This window comes from Maniola hyperantus, chromosome 18, assembly GCF_902806685.2.
Source record: "Maniola hyperantus chromosome 18, iAphHyp1.2, whole genome shotgun sequence".
In the NCBI taxonomy this organism is placed as follows: Eukaryota; Metazoa; Arthropoda; class Insecta; order Lepidoptera; family Nymphalidae; genus Maniola; species Maniola hyperantus.
Window position 1 is genome coordinate 10,802,372 of NC_048553.1, and position 23,516 is coordinate 10,825,887.

Sequence of the window (23,516 nt, forward strand, 5' to 3'; positions counted from 1 at the left end):
TAGTCGGTACCTAAGTCAATGCGCCATCGAGAATTCGGATTTCGAAGAGGCTTAGCAAAAATTTTACAGATGGCATTTACTGGTTTTTTAGGGTTCCTTACCTCAAAAGGAAAACCCGAACCCTTATGGGATCACTTTGTTGTCTGTCAAGAAACCTACAGGGTACTTCCCGTTGACCTAGAATCATGAAATTTGGCAAGTAGACGTAGGTCTTATAGCAGACATTAGGAGAAAAATCTGAAAACCGTGAATTTGTGGTTACATCACAAAAAAAAATGGAAATAAAATTAAATGGTGCTGCTCTTCTGAGTTAAAACGTAAATGTTAATGACGTAAAAGTACCTACTTACGGCGACTGCTTCTGGTTCTTCACCGGTGAAAAACTGTTCTCCAGTGGCAGATCAATAACTAAAGGACAGAGCTACGTCGATTCAAAACTTTGCATTTAATTCAATCAACTTCTATTAAAACATTTTTATTTCGCTAAGACGGTCTTGCGATCGATAAAAATCTAACACAATAGATATAGCAATTATAATTACTGATGACTCCAGATTGCCTGACTCCATTATGCAATATTTTTTCCACTTAGTCTAATGAAATACCTACCATCTCGGTTGAACTCTAGTTAATAAACAAACAGCTCTCGGAGGGACAACATGAAAGCGTTATTAATATTATTAGTTGCGATTAACTTTGTGTTAACGGAATCTTCGGTTGTGACTTCAACAAAAATTACTGATGCCACTACATCGTCGGAGAATCATGCAAATTTGTCTGAAAGTAAAACTAATAAAAAGCATGAGATCTATAAAACGTTTAACGTGAACGAAAGTCGGATATACCTGGATGATGTTTTGTTCGCGTTGAAGAATCAGAACTGGTCGGATGCGGAGCAGCCTTGTTTGGAGAGGACGTTGCTGATGCTGCGTAATTTGCAGAATTTCACGCTGTGGGCGGTTTGGAGTAAGTAAATATTACCAAATATATTTTTAAACTTTCGTACCTCAAAAGGAAAAAGGTACTTGGCTACAATCCTCAATAGCTCAACGGGTAAAAGAGTGGACTGAAAACCGAAAAGGTCGGCGGTTCAAACCCCGCCCGTTGCACTATTGTCGTACCTACTCCTAGCAGAAGCTTGACGCTTAGTTGGAGAGGAAAGGGGAATATTAGTCATTTAACATGGCTAATATTCTTTAAAAAAAATTAGACCTACTGACAAGTAATGATACACTCTAAGATGGAGTGCGCTTGCCTATAGAAGATGCCTATTCACTCTTGACTTGAAGGTATTCATATTAAAATTGGAGGAGAAAACTGATGCTGGAAGGGCGTTCCATATCTCAGCAGTTCAAATTAAAAACGAGGAGGCAAATCCTTCGTACGTGTCCGTAGAATTTCGACTACGTACGGGTGCAGACCTTGGCGATGCCTTGCGGTACCACAGCAGAAAGGTCCTCCAGTCATACAGCTGTAAAGACTTACTCGCATTCGTATTTGTAGATTGGGACTCAATATCATCCGAGCCAGAAGGTCTGTTATACGGGAACCGGTTCCACTTGGGGAACTTCGACGAGTGTATGCGGGCGCCGTGGTACAAGCAGCACCCTGAGCTCAGGGCACAGTACTGCTTGTCTGATATCGAGCTGGAAAGGACCGATCGAGCTGTGAAGAAGTCTGCTGATCCATTCAACCCGTACGAGTCTGCGCTCAATGTGATTGAGGTGAGTGGACCAAAACTTAATATTGGTTGAACGGGGTGATCCATAGGACAATGGATTAGCAAGCTGAAGTGACAATGATCAGGTCATGTCTGTCGCATGTACCGGTGGCCGATGGGGCTGACGTGTTCTGGAGTAGAGATCATTTATCGGTAAGCGAAATGTAGTACGACCTCCAGCCCGCTGGACCGATGCCCTGAAGAAGATGGCGGGGAGCGGGTGGATGAAAAGAAAACTTTAATAGGTTTTCCTGAATAAAGAACTATTTTCTTTATTTCTTTCAAAATATTAGGCTCAGTAGTTTAGAGAAAAGAGGGGTAGGGGAATGGTCAGTTTTCATATGATTTCAAATAACTTTAACTGTTTATTTTAATATACCTATGTTTCGGCGTGAAACGAAACACATCACGGCCGTGGGCTAATATCATTGGTCCACGTAATTCGCAAGCTGTCAATCTTTTCAAAAACGTCAAGACAAGATACATACCGAATACGATTTGAACCACTGTTACTGTTGTCACTGTTTTGCCTTTTTTATAATACTGTAAAACCGAAATTAAAGTCTATTTGTAGCAGCACAATTTATTATTTCGAAACTTCTACGCGCCAACATAATTTTTGGTCCTTCGAACCGGATATAAACGCATACTACGGCCTATGGAATAACGGATAAGGATTCATCGCAAGAATCATCAATTCGAAGACGCAAGGGCTGGCTGACTTCGAGACGCGCAGGATACGGTCAACCTATCCACGAATCATCCTCCCTTACTTCGCTTGTATAATATTGTGCTGTAACTTCGCATACGTTCATGTGCAACCCGCTAGCTGCTATTTAAGGTAAGTATCCTCACGTAAGTACTTCCACTTTCCCAAAATGGCAAATCGTGACAAATCTCCGCAACTAGGGCTCAGCGATGATAAGTTAGAACTACTAGTACGCGATCTAACTAAAAAACGTGGCACCCTTAAAGGTAGATTAACCAAATTTGGAACCTACGTTAATAGTTTTGATGCAAATGTCGCAACGCCTCAAAACAAAATAGATTTAAAGTTACGCATTGAAGGTGCCACGAATCTTTATCGCGAGTTTAATAGCATTCAGTCTAGGATAGAAGAATGTGTCAATGAAGCTGATCTCGATGATCAATTAACTCAAAGAGAGCAGTTCGAGGACTGCTACTATAGCACATTGTCACAGGCTGAATTATTAGTTAATAGGTGTGATGGCAGTAGCAGCGGTAAGGTCACAACTTGTTCGAAAACATGCGAAAATAGTCAGTTACGCTCAGTAAAACTACCTACCATAACATTACCATCCTTTGATGGGTCATACGAGCACTGGCTGGAATTTAGGGATACATTTCAATCATTAGTGCACGATTCAGATGAAATAACCAGTATCCAGAAATTCCACTACCTGAAGTCTTCGCTAAAGGGTAGTGCCGAGCTAGTGATCGACGCATTAGAATTCACATCTGACAATTATTCCGTCGCATGGGATCTTTTACTCAATCGCTATAATAATAGCCGATTATTAGTTCACAATCACATAAAATCAATATTCAACATTCAACCGTTGAGTAAAGAATCCCCTGCTTCGATTCGAACACTTAGTGACACAATTCTGAAAAATATACGCGCATTAAAGATCCTAGGGGAACCTGTGGACTCGTGGCATTCGCTAGTTATTTATATCATGGTGTCTAAGCTAGATAAAACCACTGAACGCGAGTGGGAACAGCATAAAGGCACTTTGATAACAAACAATAACGATTCCAAATTAAAATTAAAGGTTGACGATTTAATTAACTTTCTAAAAAATCGTGCGGACATGCTAGAAACATTGCAGGGTTCACATTCGTCACAAATTAATAAGGAGTCAAAAGACACGAAAAATAATCGAGCAAATCGATCAAACGAAATCGACCGAACGAAGTTATCCACAAAATGCAATGTTTCCACCACTAAACCGCACGATCGTCACTCCGCGCCAAAGAACTGTATTATGTGCAACGGTTTCCATCAACTTTACGCTTGTTCACAATTCATTAACTCTAATTTGGAATCGAAATTGAAATTTCTTCGCGATAGGAAATTATGCGAAAATTGCATGAAAAATAGTAGCCACGCTGCTGAATTTTGCAAATTCGGTGGTTGCCGTCGGTGTTTTAAGAAGCATAATTCCCTAATCCACCCTTCGGATGACTTAAACCATCCCCCGGGTGATACAAAACCGATAGGTAACACTAGCGGTTCCCTAACTATGCACTCGACATTCGATAACCAGCAACTAACCGGCGCGGGCGCAAGTGTCGATTCAAGCCCCACCGCGCCGCTCCTCTGCCCCGCGGATGCAGTGTTCTATGCAAATAATGCACACAGCGATAAACGCACACATCGTTCTTTGCGACCGGTTTTATTGTCCACTGCACTCATCGAGGTACGGGCTCGAAATAATGTTTATTTACTCGCAAATGCATTATTAGATAACGGAAGCGAACGCAGCTTCATAACTGAAGGCTTTAGTAAAAAACTAGGGGTAGAATTATTACAGTCCACTCACGAAATAAGAGGTGTAGGTAACTCAGTGACGCAATGTACTAAATCATGCGACATTGAGATAAAATCACACATATCTACTTACGCCACTAAACTACATTGCTTTGTATTGCCGCAAATTTCAACTACGCTGCCCGCTGTACATTATGAACGCGCGAGGTTCCATATACCTAATAGTTTACAGCTGGCAGACCCGCATTTTCTTGATTCTCGAAAAATTGATATTTTAATCGGCGCAGATATATTTTGGGAATTAATACACGAAGGTAATATAAGGTTACCTAACGGGCCTTATTTACAAAATACGCATTTAGGCTGGATAATATCAGGACCTATCGTATTAAATACGCGCAACGATAGTCTTATCCAGTGTAACTTCACGCAATCCATAGACACGCAATTACGCCAATTCTGGGAGATCGAGGAGTTCCCTCGGGATCGGGATCGCACAGATGCTGAGCATGCTTGCGAAGAACTGTTCACTCGTACTACGACGCGCAATGACGAGGGACGGTTTATTGTGAGTATACCTCTTAAGTCATCACCCGACCTTTTGGGCGAATCACTTCCACAGGCAGAACGACGCTTCCTGGCGTTAGAAAAGCGGTTAGAACGCGCGCCCGCTTACAAGAAACTATACGCAGACTTTCTTCATGAATATGAGAGCCTAGGTCATATGACTCGCGTTTCGACCTACGGAACCCCTCATTATTTTATGCCGCATCACGGTGTATTCCGCGAAAATCACTCTAGTACCAGGCTTAGGGTCGTTTATGATGCTGGGGCCGTTTCTAGCTCGGGAATCAGCTATAATGACCTTCAGCTGGTAGGCCCGCCCATCCAAGGCGACCTAATTTCAATTATATTGCGCTTCAGGCAACATCGGTACGTCGCATGCGCAGATATCGAGAAGATGTACCGACAGTGCCTTGTAGATGAAACGCAGCGAGATCTTCAGCTGATTCTCTGGCGCGACGAACCCACGCAGCCACTAGGTGTCTATCGCCTCAACACGGTTACCTACGGAACCGCGTCCGCGCCTTTTCTAAGTTGTCGCTGCCTAAAACAACTCGCTATTGAAACCACAAATAGTGAAGTTTCACGAATAATTAATGAAGATTTTTACGTAGACGACATGATCACGGGTTCGGATGATAAAGAAGTCTTGATAAAATTGTGCGAAGAAACAACCAAGACGTTGCAAGCTGGCTGTTTCCCGCTACGTAAGTGGATTTTCAATTTTACATGCGAACCCGCGACCGTGTCATCGTCGCGCGCTTCTAAACAAATACTCGCGGAGAATACAAATCATAAAACATTAGGTATTGGTTGGCTTAATGACAGCGACGAATTTTATTTCAATACGGAGTTTAAGTCTGATAGTACTCAACCTATAACTAAGCGCATAATTCTATCATACGCATCTCAAATTTTCGATCCGTTAGGAATTCTAAGTCCATTTATTTTAACTGCAAAAATGTTATTACAACAGCTGTGGTTATTAAAATTGGAGTGGGACGACAGCGCACCTACGGACATCGCGCGTCAGTGGAACCGGTTTCTCGCTTCGCTGTCGATCTTGAACACAATACGCGTCCCTCGATATGTTATGGATACTAATTCTATATCTACCGAGATACATATTTTTAGCGATGCATCTCAAACCGCGTACGGCGCGTGCGTTTACATAAGGACCGTAACCGCGAATACGGTCAAAGTGCAATTGCTATGCTCAAAAGGGAAAGTCGCACCGCTAAAAACTGTTAGCATCCCACGGTTAGAGCTTCTCGGCGCTCTAGTGGGTGCTCGCCTTTATAACAAGGTTCGCAATTCGCTTCACTACAACTTCGACCACGTAATGTTTTGGACGGACTCGACGATCGTCTTAGGTTGGCTGCGCATGCCGCCAAGATTATTAAAAACGTTCGTTCAAAACAGGACGATAGAAATTCACGATTTGACGAAGGAGCTTCCGTGGCGTCATGTAAGCGGGAAAGAGAACCCAGCTGACCTCGTTTCGCGTGGGGTTGTGAATCTCGAGGAGCTCTCTTCTTCTGATTTATGGTGGGAAGGGCCATCCTTCCTTCGCGACCGTGAATTTGACTGCGAAAACGTACCACCCTTTTACACGCACGAAAGGCAATCAAATGACTTGCCGGAAATGAAGAGTAGTGAAATAACCGCGCTAGTAGTCCAGGATAAGTCGAGCTCTGAAGGGCAATCTGCTATCGATTTTGAACGATTCTCTCAGTTCAGTCGGCTAAGACGCTCAACTGCATATGTTTTACGGTTTTTACATAATACGCGCAATAAACTGAATAAACGGTCGGGTGTTCTTACCGTCGATGAGCTGAGAGAAGCCGATAACTTGTTGATTAGGCTTTCTCAACTGGAATCTTTTCCAGTCGAGTACAAGTCAATATCCAGCAATCGCGCACTGAAGAATAAACATAATTTAAGTAAATTAAATTTGTTTATTGATGACGATAAGCTGCTGCGAGTCGGTGGCAGATTGGACTACTCAGAGTTCGACTATAATAAAAAACATCCAATTTTGCTGTCAAGCAAACATCATTTCACTCTTCTTCTCTTCCGGAACGAACACAAATCATTGCTACACGCTGCTCCGCAGGCGCTTCTCTTTCATCTCCGTGAATCATGGTGGCCGATTGCAGGCAGAAATCTCGCTAGAAAAGTCGTTCACGACTGTGTTGTGTGTAAGCGCCTGCGAGGTCAAACGCTCACTCCTCTAATGGGAAATCTTCCCAGCGAGAGGATTACACCTACTTTTCCGTTCTATCGGTGCGGCGTTGACTATGCTGGCCCAGTGTACATTCTTAACAGAAAAGGTAGGGGAGCTAAAACTACAAAGGCATATATTTGTATCTTTATATGTTTTGTAACGCGCGCAGTGCATTTAGAGCTGGTGAGTGACCTTACTACTAAAGCTTACTGTCTCACACTACATCGTTTCGTCTCCCGCAGGTCAAAACCTGCCGAAATTTGGTCCGATAATGGCCGAAATATGGTCGGACTTAAAAACGAATTCGCTCAATTTTTAGAACGTTGTAGTTCTGACATTATCGAATACGCAAATCAACAAAAAATCAAATTCAAGTTCATCGTACCCTACGCCAGTCACATGTCGGGATTATGGGAACGTGGAGTACGCTCGTGTAAATACCACCTTCGCCGCGTGGTCGGTAACGCGCATCTCACATACGAAGAGTTCAGCACCGTCTTAGCACAAGTTGAAGCTGTCCTGAACTCTCGCCCTCTCACTCCAATGTCGTCCGATCCCAACGACTTCCTTCCTCTTAGTCCCGCTCATTTCCTGGTTGGCCGTACGCTCACCGCACCTGCCTACGACAACCTGGAGGATACGCCCACGCATAGACTCGATCGGTACCAGAGAGTTGAGCAAATTCGACAACATTTTTGGAGACGCTGGTCGAAAGAATACATATCCGAGCTGCAAACACGGACCAAGTGGAGAGAGAACACGCAAGACCTTAAACCCAACACTATGGTCATCATCAAAGAGGATAACTTCCCGCCGTTGAGATGGCATCTCGGACGAGTCATCAGAAACATACCTGGGAAGGATGGAATCTCAAGGGTCGCTGAAATACAAACTGCATCCGGACTTGTGAGGCGAGCCTATACGAAGATCTGCCCATTAGTCGACCCTGACGAGGATAGTCTTGGAAGCTCAGCGTTCCAAGGCCGGGGGCATGTTTCGGCGTGAAACGAAACACATCACGGCCGTGGGCTAATATCATTGGTCCACGTAATTCGCAAGCTGTCAATCTTTTCAAAAACGTCAAGACAAGATACATACCGAATACGATTTGAACCACTGTTACTGTTGTCACTGTTTTGCCTTTTTTATAATACTGTAAAACCGAAATTAAAGTCTATTTGTAGCAGCACAATTTATTATTTCGAAACTTCTACGCGCCAACACCTATATATTTAATGATTAAAATAGGTATACATATAGGACAAGTATATTTGAGACTTTTAGAAAAAGCAGTTTGAACAATTATTTTTTTCTAATTTGCCCCTCAAAAGTGACCGCTTTATTCAAAATGCTTTTATTTAGGTAGGTACGTTACACATCCGTATTTAAATCAATGAAATTTATAAGAGTACTAAACAAATTAATCAGTCCAGGATATTTGGGGCAAATTGGCTGTGACAGACGGACAGACAGACACACAAGTGACCCTATACGGGGTCCGTTTTTCATTGGGATGTACGTAACTCTAAAATGACCTAAAAAGACCTAAACTTACCATTAACCTGACCTCTACGCTGATGATAATTAATACCTATTTAGATTATTGTAAACTAATAATAATTAGCTTAAATTGCTAAGAAAAATCTATAACCTTTGCACGCTATTGTATTAGACAATACCTAACGTTGATTTTATAGCGCGTTAATTCACGGTCCATCTTGCAGCTCGATGTAGGTACATACCTACACCTCATCAGAAATGAGAATATCCGTAGAAGAACAGCTAAAGTACCTAATTATGGGCGAGGCACATGGTTCGAAAACCGATAGATATTGGGGTCCCAAGGTGTTGAAATAGGTAACAACCTCGCAACGGAAAGCGTAGCGTTGGCAGACCGGCGTGGCCGGACGATATACTTAGATGATAGACTGCATCATCACTTACCACCAGGTGAGATTGCAGTCAAGGGCTAACTAGTATCCGAATAAAAAAAAGATATCAAACAAGTGGTAGAGAATCGATGGATTCGGGCAGTGCAAGAATGACGACCATTTCGACGATGCCTTATCATTGTCGTTTTCGAGCGTGCATTGTGTTAGATATAGAGAGAGAGCCAGCGCGTGCCCGACCTTCGTTATTTTATAAAAGCTGAAAGTTTACCTGCGTAGTGTCCCCAATACTGGTAGGAACGTTTGTTTGGATCATGGTGGTGGCTTTGGGAGATAACGGCTAAAGAAGGGGGAAAACAACTTACGTCAAAGTATAAAGAATTTTTTTTATATATTTGCTTCTGAATAGTATAAGAAATAACGTCATGCATTGCCAGACACTTAGTGTCGTGGCAACCCCCTGCCAGACACCCTTAAAACAGACATTTAAGTTTAGGGGAAAGGCGTACAAAATGACATAGGTGGGTCAAACGACATAGTCGCATTTCTCCGAAACCACGGTTTATTTAGTACACCCACCGACATGTAGAGGGCCGCTTTGAAACATCTCGCAACCTGTCGCATCGCCAGTACCGCACGCAAGGTCATTCGACGCAGACAGCGGTTTGAATTTTTTGCGAATTTTCAGTTATGTTAATTGGATTTTGTTTTATCGTAAAAGTAAGTTAATTTGTTACACTTTTCTGCCCTTCACGTCCCTGTTTATTGTCAATAGATTAATTGTAACTGAGATTGTGTTGAAATTCAAAGTTATTTAATGGTTTTATTTATTTTATCGTTGATTTTATAAAACTACTATGTGGACAAAATGACACACCCTTTGTTCGGATAAAATGACATAGTATGTCGTTTTACCCACCTGATTTATTTTCTTATTTTTTTAGATATCAATATCAATAAATATGCCTCATAATTATCAGAAACAGACAGACCGTCAGAGCTGAAGTAAAACCTCAATGAAGAAAGCTATTGATGCTGTTAATAAACACGAAATGGGCTGGTTTTAAGGGCATCTAAAATATATGGTGTTCCAAAAGCTATGCTAAGAAGACACTGTAATGAACAGAATAAAACTATAGCCCCCTGCACTAAAGGTTCTACAACTGTGTTTGAAGAGGGAACATCAGCAGTTGACAATCCAAATCTCCCCTCAACATCAGAGGCTGGACACTTAGCTACTATAAGGCCGTCTTTAATTGACGATCCAACAACTAGTACGCACCAAGAGAAAACTGCCACAGTTCCAGTTAGTCAGATCTCGCCAGTTCCAAATTTCAGTTCTTTGCAAACTTGTACCTCTGCCATCGCCGATGAAGAAGATTGCCCTTGCATCTATTGCAATGACCTGTTCCCCAGGTCCAAGCCAAAAGAGGTGTGGCTGCAATGTTTGAACTGTAAAAAATGGGCTCATGCATCTTGCACAAACGTTCCAGAAAAGACAAACTCTTTTATTTGCGAACTCTGCACTTCTTAATGTACTATTTTTTGTATGCCATTTTGTCCACTCTATGTATGTCATATTACCCGCCTATGACGGACAAAATGGTTTTTGTTCATGTTTTTTAAAAAGTTTAATAATTTCGTTGTATTTGTATTAATTTGATTGATCTCTTTAATTTTAATAGATAATAAACCAAAGAATAAAAAGTCTGATTAATAATGTTAAAATAATTAATAAATAAAGATTTATGACTGATTTAGCGGAGGGTATGTCATTTTGTACGCCTTTCCCCTACTTTAAGGGTGTCTGGCAGGAGGTTGCGTGATACTAAGTGTCTGGCAATGCTTGACGTGATTTCCATGAATAAGGTGCTTTATGATGGCTTTATAAATAATCATTTTATTCCTAGTACGAATCACCGATAAAGAGGCCACTAAACAAGCTGACATGGGGAGTATGCGTTCCAGCAGTATGTCAGCCCAAATCAGTGGAAAAGTTAACTAGCGTGCTACTCGCACACAGCCACCTTGGTGCCGTTGGGCTACGTGCGCGCATCTCTGTAACGGACAGCTGTCAGAAGGCAGACGAACCTTTGCGCTTTGACGGCCTGTTTTACGCTTTTATGTACGTATTTTTATATTAATCCTTTTAGTAAACTACTAAACATAAAATAATGCTTTGTCTTTTTCTTTCATATTTCAAATTACTGATGACCGAAAGAGAGAAATGGGTGTGTACAATTTCCACAGAGCGAACGATATTAAGTAGGATATCTATTTACTTTCTTATCTAGATACATTACATTATTACGTTCAATCTCGTTTATCATTACACTCTCAGAAATATTGTCAAGTAAAATTAGAAAAATATCTGGGGACACTAGGAGCATTTAGTAATAAGAGAAATTTATATATCCTACTAATATTATAAATGTGAAAGTGTGGATGTTTGGATGTTTAGATGTTTGGATGTTTGTTACTCAATCACGCAAAAACGGCTGAACGGATTTTGATGAAATTTGGAAAGGAGATAGATTATACCCTGGATTATCACATAGGCTACTTTTTATCCCGGAAAATCAAAGAGTTCCAACTGGATTTTAAAAACCTAATTCCACGCGGACGAAGTTGCGGGCATCAGCTAGTTATCTAATAAATAGTACTAGAAATATATTTTCATTAATAATTAATAATTGCAAGGATTTAATTTTTTTTTCATTTTAGTGGAATGACAGCATGTCTGGTGGTTATTGCATTGGTATGCACATTTTTGAACTGCGAGTACAAAAAGAAGCAATCGAATGAAAGCAGTATCAGTGAGTTGCATATTGGATTATTTTACCCTATAATATGTTATTCTTATTGTTATTTTATGTTTTCAAGAAGATTAGAGACTTTAAAGGTTGCTTACCTATACATATATTATCTATGACGGTTTTTCTAGTGTTAGAGTCCCAGAATAGTTTTTATAAGTACTAGTCCTGCATGAATATCGATTTTTAAAGTCCATTTTTATATTAACTTCGCTCATTTTTTTTGCAAAAATTACTTTTTGGGTTTTCGTTTTCAGAACATCAGTTAATACGGGCATTCGACCTACAATGGAACGCCAGTAAGCTTCTCGAAAGGACCGATCAAGGGACCGATGTGGTGTATGGCATAAAGTTTTTGTCCATGTGCATTATTGTCGCCGGACATCAGTATGGGATATTCAATGGAGGACCGGTCAGCAATGGATTCAAAGTGGATGAGGTAATGAAATTGCCAATTATGCGAAAGTCCGTCTGTTTGTCCGTCTGCTACCTTTTCACGGCTCTACCGCATAAAATTGATCTTAACGTTTGAAACATAGATCCTGGGGAATAGAGATGAACCATTTCCCGCCTAGCATGTGAAAAATCTTTTTAAATATGTAACACTTGCTAAGTACCTTAATTAAAGTAAATTCTCGTAAAGTTTAATTATTTTTTTCACATCTTTGACTACATTTCAATGTGGTCTTACATTGTAGGATTTTTAATGAAAACTAAAATTCATTAAATTAAATCTAAAACCTCACTGAAACCACCGCATGTACCCAAGATGCTGGCAGCAGTGCCTCTTTGGATGGCCTAACTAATTCTTTGGCCAAGGTAGCTGCTAAAGGTTGGGTCCCCGATAGATCGGATAATGTTTTTTGAAATTTCTTCATAAAGTGCTTGAGTCCTCAACCCATAAATTCAATTTCAGGATGCCTTATCAGTAACAGGACTGTTTGTCCTACACGAAGACATCGTCGTGGACACCTTCTTCATGCTGTCTGGGTTTCTGACGGCGACTGCTCTCGCAAAAGCCGGCAGAATTCCCAATCTATTCGTTATGTTCTTTAAACGATATATGAGGTATAGTACATACTTTACGTTTATTAAAAAAAACTAGTTTATGCCGCGACTTCGTTCGCGTGGACTACACAAATTTCAAACCCTATTTTACCCCCTTAATCCCATTTAAAGGTAGCATTTTCAAAAATCCTTTCTTAGCGGATGTCTACGTCATAATGGACTAAGAGCCTGCGCGTGTCAGAACTTTGTTATTTTATAAAAGCTGAAAGTTTCTCTGCGTGTTGTCCCCAACACAGACAGGCAGGAACGATCAGCGACTATGAAGTTTGGATCGTGATGGCTTTGGGAGATAACAGATAACAAAGATGTAAAATTTTTTGCGTCAAAGTAGGAATATAAGGTCTATTTTTTTAATATTTAGTTCCGAATAGTATTAGAAATCACGTCATGCATTGCCAGACACTTAGTGTCGTGGAAACCCCATGCCAGACGCCCTTAAGGTTTAAAATTTTTTTTTAGAGATAGCGAGCAAACGAGCAGACGGGTCACCTAATGTTAAGTGATTACCGCCGCCCATGAACATTTGCAGCACCAGAGGAACCGCCGAGTTTGGGGGTTGCCAGATGATTCTTCCCAGAAGAGCAGTGTATAATCAATTCTTTTAATATGTTGATAGATTGGTGGTGACATACGCAGTAGTAATTTTCTTCATTTGTGCGATATACCCCTACATCGGATCAGGGCCGTTATGGAACAGAGCCATTGCTGAGGACACGAAGCCATGCCGAGAGAACTGGTGGCTGAACCTTCTCATGATCAGCAATTACGTTGACAGCCAGAATATTGTAAGCAAGGAAAAATAATAATTCGTTGTTCTGTGTTTAGGGTAGGTTATTTTTTGAAACAATAATAGAGGTCCCGGGTTATACCGGGTATTATACCGGTAGGGACAGTTTGGTAAATTTAGAATTTCTAAGACTGTCTCTGGTCAGCAACTGATTGTGTAAGAAAAACGTATTCATCGTTATCGTAATCGTTAAAAAATTCTGCCCTTTGATTGGTTGTTTCGCTGTTTACATTTTTTCACAGCCAATCAAGTGACTGTGTGTTAAGTTCTTTTTTAGCTATGTGATTTTGATCAAAAATAAAGCATTTTTTTCAATAAATTCAAATTTAGTAGGTAGGTATTTTCTTCCGAATATTTGTGATTTTCCACGTATCAGAATTAGATGGGCAGCGACGACGCGACAATATTGTAGGTTTATACAAAACTCAAAACGGCCGGTTTGTGATTCAAATCCATGACCCCAGTCCTCAAACATTCCATCACATTATGATCATCTACCGGACTTAACTCGACACAAAAAAGTGCATCTCAATCAGTACCCTTATTATAAATGCGAAAGTGTGGTTGTTTGTTAGTTTGTTAGTTCGTCGGTTTGTTAGTTTGTTGGTTTGTCCTTCAATCACGTCGCAACGGTGCAACGGATTGGTGTGATTTTTTGCATGGATATAGATAAAGACCTGGAGAGTGACATAGGCTTGGACATAGGCAACTTTTTATCACGAAAAATCAAAGAGTTCCCACGGGATTTTTAAAATTTTAAAAACCTAAATCCACGCGGACGAAGTCACGGGCATCAGCTAGTGACATATAAAATTAACTAACTATGAGATAGATGAGCACACAGTTGCGCCGTTTGTCTGGGATTAGTCATTTCCGGTTCTGCTACATATTGTTGAGCAATTAAAGGCTTTACTTAGTATGTACTTAGATACCTATTACTATATAGAAACCTACCTATGTAGAAAATAAATATCATATTATACTGTATAATATAAATGTAAATTATTAATTTGAATTGATGAGGTATTTTTCCACATCATCGTCTTCGATGACATAATAAAAATAAATAAATAAATAAAATCATTTATTTCCACCAAATACAAAATCATATTTTTGTTTATTAATCAATAGATATCCGGACATATTAAACACAGTTCACGACAGTTAGGGAACTTGTAACAAAGGCTCTTCTCAGACCTGAGCGCGTTTAGAACCCTCGTAGCTTTAGTTTTTAAGTTCGTGTAGAAATTATCACTATCACTATATTATCTTACAAATGCAACAACCGACTATCAAAAGGTGTAACTTATTACCTATTTATAAACTATCGTGAGTGATTTCCATTATATTAAATAATATCTCTTTAGGACGTTAACCCAACTAGTTTCGAACCCATCTGGGGCCCTTTTTCAAAGGGAGCCAGTTCGCGCACGCGTCACAGTTAAGACTGCGCGCCGCGCGCGCCGCTGCCCAAACAGCCCGTTTATAGATCTATGATCTAAGGTTAAAGTTATCTGGCTATTTGATATCTTTTTAATGTTATCTTTATACTTTTCAGTGTTTAGTGATAAGTTGGTACATCCCCTGCGACTACCACTTTTTCATCGTCACAGTTATCCTGTACTGGTTCTACAAGCGACACCATGGACTGGGCAAGATAGTTGCTGTAATAGTGCTATTAGTAGCCATTGTAATGCCAGGAATCATCAACTATCTTAACTCGCTGCCCGCTATACAGCTGTTTACTTACGAGTAAGTATTTTATTTCTATTCATACTAATCCATACGAATATTTATAAATATAAAAGTATCCGTCTGTCGCGTGTCTCCGAGTGGGGAAGATAGCTGTTCTAATGGTATTTTTAGTAGCCATTGTAACGCCAGGAATCATCAACTATCTCAACTCGCTGCCCGCTCTACGGCTGTTTACTTACGAGTAAGTATTTTATTTCTATTCATACTAATCCATACTAATATTTATAAATATAAAAGTATCCGTCTGTCGCGTGTCTCCGAGTGGGGAAGATAGCTGTTCTAATGGTATTTTTAGTAGCCATTGTAACGCCAGGAATCATCAACTATCTCAACTCGCTGCCCGCTCTACAACTGTTTACTTACGAGTAAGTATTTTATTTCTATTCATACTAATCCATACTAATATTTATAAATATAAAAGTATCCGTCTGTCGCGTGTCTCCGAGTGGAGAGATAGCTGTTCTAATGGTGTTTTTAGTAGCCATTGTAACGCCAGGAAATAGGAATCATCAACTATCTCAATTCGCTGCCCGCTATACAGCTGTTTACTCACGAGTAAGTATTTTATTTATATTTATAGTAATCCATACTAATATTTATAAATGCGAAAGTGTGTCCGTTATTCTGGTACCTTTTCACGGCCCATCCGCTTTATCGATTTTGGGAAAAGATACAGAGATAGCTTGCATCCCGAAGATAGCTTTAGGCTAACTAAGATATACTTATTAAAAGAAATCACGTGGAAAAAGAACATTAATAATTATAATGCAACATGCGTGTTCCTAATGATTAACATATATAAATAAATAATTAAATAATGAATTCAATATAAGATGAAGTTTTTTTCTAAATAATAATATCATGTAATTTAACAATAAAAAAAGTTATCTGTTTAGAATGTCTGTAACATCACAATTATTATAATTAAGGTAGTTAGGTAGGTATATATAAAGGTAGTTTTTAGTTAGAACTAAGTACGAGTACCTACTAACTTAGTTTTTTTTTTAAATTTATTATTAACATACAAGAGAAAATTACACATAATAGGTAGCACGCATTGTAAAAACCACAGAGGTTTGACCCTCAATGTTTTTAAGTTATGATCGTTACAAACACTTTGAACTAGGAATAGGTAAGCACTAATATAGGCTTAAGTAAAACATTGTAACTAACACATCTATGGACTGTAATATGTCTGAAATAAAACTTTATGTACCTATTTACTAGCTGATGCCCGCGACTTCGTACGCGTTGATTTAGGTTTTAAAAATTCCGTAGGAATCCTTTGATTTTCCGGGATAAAAAGTACCCTACGTCACTCTCCAGGTCTTAAATTATACCCATGGAAAAAATCACGTCGATCCGTTGCTCCGTTGCGACGTGATTGAAGGACAAACCAACAAACAAACACAGTTTCGCATTTATAATAGGGGTAGTGATTATAACCGATAGCTTTCTTATGCCTAGTTATAATAGGTAGCATGGTAATGGGTTTATCTGTTAAGATATTCTTAGCACCAACACCCCCGTGCCTCGGAGTCCGAGAGCACGTAAAACCGTCGGTCCTGCGCTTGATCTCTCTCCGGTCGTGTCGGATTTCCGTCCCATCGGGCTATGAGACTGAGGGAATAGAGAGTGTAGGTACCTGTGACGCCGTGGCCGAAATTCGATCGGCGCGGCGTCATTACGTATATCGCGACAGGCTTGCGACAGGCGTAAATCTCGCGATCATTGCTGTCAAACGTCCGGCTAGAGAGAGACAGCAATAGCCACAACGAAAAATAAGAAGAAGATGAAGAGAGACAGCAAATGAACTATAGCATGGCTACTGCTGTCGCGTTGCTGTCGCTACTGCAATTTTTTCCTTATTACCCCCCTGGAAGGAAAATATCATAACCCTCTCCTACCTGTGAAAATCCCTTTCCTTTCTGTCATCTGTCCTCCTACTTCCTACTAGCCTAGTGGTGCGTCTTTCAAGTACTGCGCTTTGCGAGGTTACCACTCTAGCACTTTCGGGTCCTTAAATTTAAATAATTACTTACTTTCCAACCCTTATTGTAGGTAATGATTTTAAGCTTATTTTGTGGTTTCACGACATATTTTAATGTAGATAATCGGTAAATACCACGATTAATATGAAGTTTTTTTGTCGATATTACAACCCAATTCCACGGGTTGTGGTCACGACGGGACCTTATTGTAGGTAGGTAACTGGATAGATACTTAATTCAAAAAATATTATTTAAACAATTGCAATAGGGACCGAAATGAGTTCGACTTGCAATTGACCAGATTTTTTATTTTATTTTCATTTATTTTTAAAGCGTCTTTTTTTATAATTTTGAAGATAGTTAACTATGGAACCACAGATATTTCGTAAATCAATCTCGTAAATTTCTCCTACATCAATGTGTAGTAAATACCTACAACATTGTGTTTCAAAACAGCATTTGTCATGTTGCGTGCCTTTCGCATTTATAATGTTCGCAATAACGGAAAATACCTGGTACTGAAAACTATGAGGCTCGACGTTAATTTTATAATTAGTTATCCAAGATTACACATCCATTCAATCCACTGAATAATAGGTACCTATTTTTGTACCCATAATTATCCGGCAACTTTGTATGCACGGAATTGCGTTTTGTTTTCGATAATATCAAAAAGAAAATGAATACTATAATTATCATCATGATCAACCCATCACCGGCTCACTACAGAGCGCGGGTCTCCTCTCAGAGTGAAAAGGGTTTTGGACATAGTCTACCACGCTGGCCATGTGCGGATTGGTAGACTTCACACACCTTTGAGAACATTATGGAGAACTCTCAGGCATGCAGGTTTCCTCACGATGTTTTCCTTCACCGTTAAAGCAAGTGGTGTTTAACCCCCGACCTCCGATTAGAAGGCGGACGTCCTAACCACTAGGCTATCACAGCTTATACTTGCTAAATAATAGCTAATCTCTACATAGTAAATATAAAATAAAGTCGTTTCTGTCTGTGTGTAGGTTTGAACGCGTAGACCTTTTAAACTACGCAACGGCTTTTAATGCGGTTTATACCAACACATAGAGTGATTCAAGAGAAAGGTTTATAGGTATAGTTTAATTCGCAGCCGTCTGCGGTGGTCGCATTTATAATATTAGTATGGAAGTATGGATTATTATTATTAATCACTCCTCACTGACACCACATTAGTATCTACATTGCACCCATGCGAAGCCGGGGCGGGTCGCTAGTAATCTAAATATATAAAATTAAAAGGTGACTGACTGACTGACTGATCTATCAACGCGCAGCTCAAACTACTGGACTGATCGGGCTGAAATTTGGCATGCAGATAGCTATTATGACTTACCTTGTCCATTTGTTCGTTTTTTCCCTAGCGTTAAGGTTGTCTGGAAGAGATCGCTATTTAGCGATAAGACCGCCTTTTTGTACCTACTTATTAAGATTTCTTTTTGTAACCTGTCATTTGTGTTTCTGTGGTGCAATAAAGTATATACATACATACATACATACATACCTTCAGGGTAAAAACTAGTCTAAACGTTAATTAATTAATAATTTAAACTAAAACTAAAACCTTAAAAAATATAATATTATAACTAAAATATATTATTAAAAGGAGTCCCTTTAGGCAAGGTTCCGAAGATACTGGCAGCGTTCCCCCTTTGGATAGCTAGGCTAATTCTTTGTCCGAGGTAGCTGCCAGCTCTTCGATATGTTTTGTAATAATATCATGTAATGTAAAAACTATAACAATGTTTAATAATTATTATTAAAGAATTTTTTTTAATTAAAGTTTACTATAAACATTTTTTCCACAGTCGATACACGTGCAAATGTTGTGCACTTTGTGTCGGAGTGGATTTAGAAAAAGTAACCTATGTCGCTCCCCAGTTCTTTAATATACCTTTGCAAAAATCACGTGAAACAAACCAACAAACCAATAAACCAACAAACAAACACACTTTCGCATTAATAATGAGGGTACTGAGGTACTGATTTTCAAGTAAAAATTTCAATATAATTTTTTTTTTAATTTATAGACTAGCGCTTTTGGCAGCAATCAGACCGGTGGCAAGTGATGATGCAGCCTAAGATGGAGCGCGATTGCCTAGAAGATACCTATTCACTCTTGTCTTGAAGGTACCCATATTATAATTCGGTGGGAAAACTGATGCTGGAAGGGTGTTCCTAATCTTGGCGGTTCGAATTAAAAAATTAGGAGGCAAATCGCTTCGTACGTATCCGGGGAATTTCGACTACGTACGGACGATATATTACCTTGGCGATATACTAACATAGTGTTACTCTTTGCAGTTTTGTCTCGAACCCTCGAGGGCCAAAGCAGTTCCACCTGACGTATATCAAAAGCCACACCCGATATGCTCCGTACCTCATCGGTTTCCTCAGTGGCTACATATTTGCGCACATCACCGCCAGTGGCAACATGAAAAAGATTCCACAGGTAAGTCACTCATGACATGATTCACGATTTAATGGCTCTAACTAAATTAGAAATAAGTGCCATCCTTTACTTCAGAGATCATTGACATAGGATACTTTTTATCCCAGAAAATCAAATAGTATTTACCTATTCATGGGATTCTTAAACATATATCCACGCGGATGAAATCGTCGACATCATCTAGTACTTATCATAAATATATATAAAATTCAAAGTCCTGACTGACTGGCTGACTGACATATATATTAACGCACAGCCTAAACCGCTGAACTAAGAGACATGAAATTTGGAAGGTGTGTACTTTGTAAAGAGTAGGTACCCACTAAGAAAGGATTTTTCGAAATTTCACCCCTAAGTGGGTTAAATGGGGGTTTGAAATGTGTGTAGCCCACGCGGACGAAGTTGCGAGCATAAGCTAGTATAAAATTAGAAATTGACTACTTGACATATCAAACCACTGAGTCCTATGAAATTCACCCGAGCGAAGCTGGGCAGAGAGAGAGAGTGCGAAATAATTTTTTCATGAAAAGTATCCTACGAAAAGTGACTGCAAATGTCAATTTTGTTTTTCATATTTGGCCTTTGAACATTACAAAAGTCGCAAAAAAAAAATCTAGTGCAGTTAGCTTTATTGTGATTCCAGAAATGGGCGATCCTTGGAGCAACCCTGAGTATCTTGGTCATGACCGTGGTAACATTCACGGGACCCATGTTCCTGTGGAGAAGCTACAACGTGCTGGAGAGCGCAGTGTACGCTGCTCTCAACCGGCCTGTGTGGGCCAGCAGCGTTGCCTTACTCGTCATATGCTGCTCCCTTGGACATGTGCGTAAGTGCTGATTGATACAGTTATTCCCAGTACTTTGTTATCGAACCGCTAGAAACGTCGTGGACCGTGGTAATTGTCTCCCTTTATTCTTCGATAATTCAAAAGGTAGCACAATCTTCATTCTTCATCATTTTTGTTGCCATCGATATAAACATCCTTCTGTGATCCTTCCGCAGTGAGTTTAACCCACTAAACATGACAGTACTAAATCATGTTTTAGTGTTTGTGTGTTTCTTCTTCTCTCTTATATCCTGGGAAAGACATCGGGTTATATAGGATTTTTACCTACTAAAATCCCCTCGGTGGCAGCCTCAGCGCACATAGGGTAGCTACGAGATCTAAAACTTCTGTAAAACCTCCTTTCTAAAGAGGCCTATGCCAAACAGTGGACCTGTATGTTGGTTTTGAGTAGATGATTAGGAGAGTATGCTAATTTTCAGCAATCATCAATGGTTTCCTGAGCTGGTTCCCATGGGTGCCGCTGAGTCGCCTCACCTACGGACTCTACTTGATCCACACATTGCTGATAGCCAGAAACGTCTACGTCACCCGCAACCCTCAGCATCTCGACAGTTTTAATTCCGTAAGTCATTATCATACTCTATCTAGTCTTCCGTTCTATGTATAGTACACGACAGGTCGAGATGGCAATCGGGGTATGAGGTGGGGGACGCCACGCACACCCGCTCGTCATCCGCGCTGTCCCCTACACCGGGTTAACGTAAGGGCTGTGCGTGTGTGCGGGGCGTTCCTAACCCGATTGCCATTTCAACCTGTCGCGTACTAGGTACCTAATTATGCATTCGCTGATTGAGTCTAAACTTTGCACAATCAAAAAAACCGGCCAAGTGCGAGTCAGGCTCGCGCACTGAGGGTTCCGCACTACAATCGTATTTTATCGAGATTTTGCACGATGAATCAAAAACTATTATGCCTAAAAATAAATAAAAACTAGTTTTAGAGTGTACAAGTAAAGCCCTTTCATATGATACCCCACTTGGTATAGTAATCTTACTTTGAAAGTTGAAAATAGCAATATTTGTTCATGACCACAATTTAATTTTATTTGTGTGATGTAACCACAAATTCATGGTTTTCAGAATTTTCCCCGAATGTCTGCTATAAGACGTACCTACCTTCCAAATTTCATGATTCTAGGTTAACGGGAAGTACCCTGTAGGTTTCTTGACAGACAGACAGACAGATAACAAAGGGATCCTATAAGGGTTCCGTTTTTCCTTTTGAGGTACGGAACCCTAAAAATAAATGATGAATTTGTTATTACAGCTGACTTCATGTTTCGGTGTCATTTTCGAGGGTTCCGTAGCTGCTCTTCTCATTAAACTTTTCGTCGAAGCTCCGATCCTGAATGTGCTTACCATTTGCCTGAGTCCGAGGTAATTCCGAATTGTTTTATTTAATTCAAATTTATCTAAATATATAAAAAGAAAAGGTGACTGACTAACTTACTGATCTATCAACGCACAACTCAAACTACTGGACGGATCGGGCTGAAATTTGGCATGCAGATAAGTATATGACGTAGGAATCCGCGAAAAAAGGATTTTTGAAAATTCAACCCCTAGGGTGGTAAAATAGGGGTTTCAAATTTGAGTAGTCGCGAGCATAAGCTAGTCGTCGATCACTAAATTGCTAATCACGTGTCATACCTACAATCTCCACGTAAGTGTAACATGCTCTTTAAAAAATCATCTTATTACAATCGAAGATTATGTAAATTAATGATAAAAAAAAGCGTGAATTTAACTCGTTCCAGCAATGCGCCGGGCTGCAATTACTTATGCCATCTATTTTATTATTGAAAATTGAACATTTGAAAAGAGCAACAGCCGAGTTTCTTGCTGTTTTTTCTTGGTAGGAATGGCATTTCGAACCTGTGGTAATTTCTTTTGACGACTTTATTTGAATTTAAAATATTCCTATTCTAGTCTATTTTATAACGGACCTAACAGACTAATATAACCTAACGATTTTCTGGATGTTATTGCCTTTAGTATTACCAAATGGGTCAGGCCATCAATTATTTTAGATTTTTTTTAATCCTTCAGATTTTTCCGGGACTGTTTTCTTGCCTCATGGTCTACGTGAAACTATATAAGATATTATTTGTTGCCTTTTTGAACATAACTTAACAATATTTTATTTTTTAACTTTTCAGAAGAAGTCGACATGAAGGAAGAAACTCAGATGTGGAGAATAACCGTCCAAATAAAACTAATGATAAGGTAACATCAGAGACTGGGCACCTGGAGGACAACTTACCATCAACTGTACAAGTTATATCTTCGAAAATGTGATAAAGTTATGAAAGATAGAAATTAGAAAAAAAATGTACTTAAAGGTTGTTAGATATTTAGAATATTAAGTTAATAAAATGTTTTAAATTATTGAAATATATTTGAACTAGCTTGTGCTCGCGACTTCGTCCGATAAATTTCAAACCCCTATTTCACCCCCTAAGTGGTTGAATTTTCAAAAATCCTTTCTTAGCGGATGCCTACGTCATAATAGCTATCTGCTTGCCAAATTTCAGACCGATCCGTCCAGTAGTTTGAGCTGTGCGTTCATAGATCAGACAGTCTGTCAGTCACCTTTTCCTTTTATATACTTATTTAGATATATCTATATTAGATCTTCAAAACCTTTCGCAAACTCCAGCATTGTAATTTTATAAAATAAGTAAAAAACATGATATTATTTATTTTAAATGAAAAGTTTTTAACAGTGTGCCCATGAGATTAAAAATTCACTTATAAAAAATAGGTCATAAAAAATAAAAAGTATTTCGTAATTCCATGAACGAAATTAAAATACAGCGCCATCTATGTAACTGTACCTGTACTACGATGCTAAA

The 23,516-nt window shown here is 39.5% G+C and overlaps 1 protein-coding gene across 1 annotated transcript; it reads left to right on the forward strand.

The window, feature by feature from the left end:
* The first annotated feature begins 636 nt into the window (after nt 1–636).
* LOC117990367 (nose resistant to fluoxetine protein 6-like) lies at nt 637–23,049 on the forward strand. The gene is made up of 13 exons (XM_034977802.2): nt 637–966; nt 1,504–1,724; nt 10,826–11,040; nt 11,640–11,731; nt 11,986–12,167; nt 12,645–12,796; nt 13,413–13,581; nt 15,142–15,335; nt 19,667–19,814; nt 20,458–20,641; nt 21,082–21,224; nt 21,929–22,038; nt 22,821–23,049. The coding sequence occupies exons 1-13, from the start codon at nt 660–662 to the stop codon at nt 22,957–22,959; spliced, it is 2,256 nt and encodes a 751-aa protein (XP_034833693.1). The 5' UTR covers nt 637–659; the 3' UTR covers nt 22,960–23,049.
* The last annotated feature ends 467 nt before the right edge of the window (nt 23,050–23,516 follow it).

Bases quoted from the DNA above. Each gene is read 5' to 3' on its own strand.
- LOC117990367 (XM_034977802.2), top strand. From the start codon at position 660: ATGAAAGCGTTATTAATATTATTAGTTGCGATTAACTTTGTGTTAACG. The intron at 12,797-13,412 runs GTATAGTACATA...ATATGTTGATAG, and splicing joins TTCTTTAAACGATATATGAG to ATTGGTGGTGACATACGCAG. The intron at 15,336-19,666 runs GTAAGTATTTTA...TACTCTTTGCAG, and splicing joins ATACAGCTGTTTACTTACGA to TTTTGTCTCGAACCCTCGAG.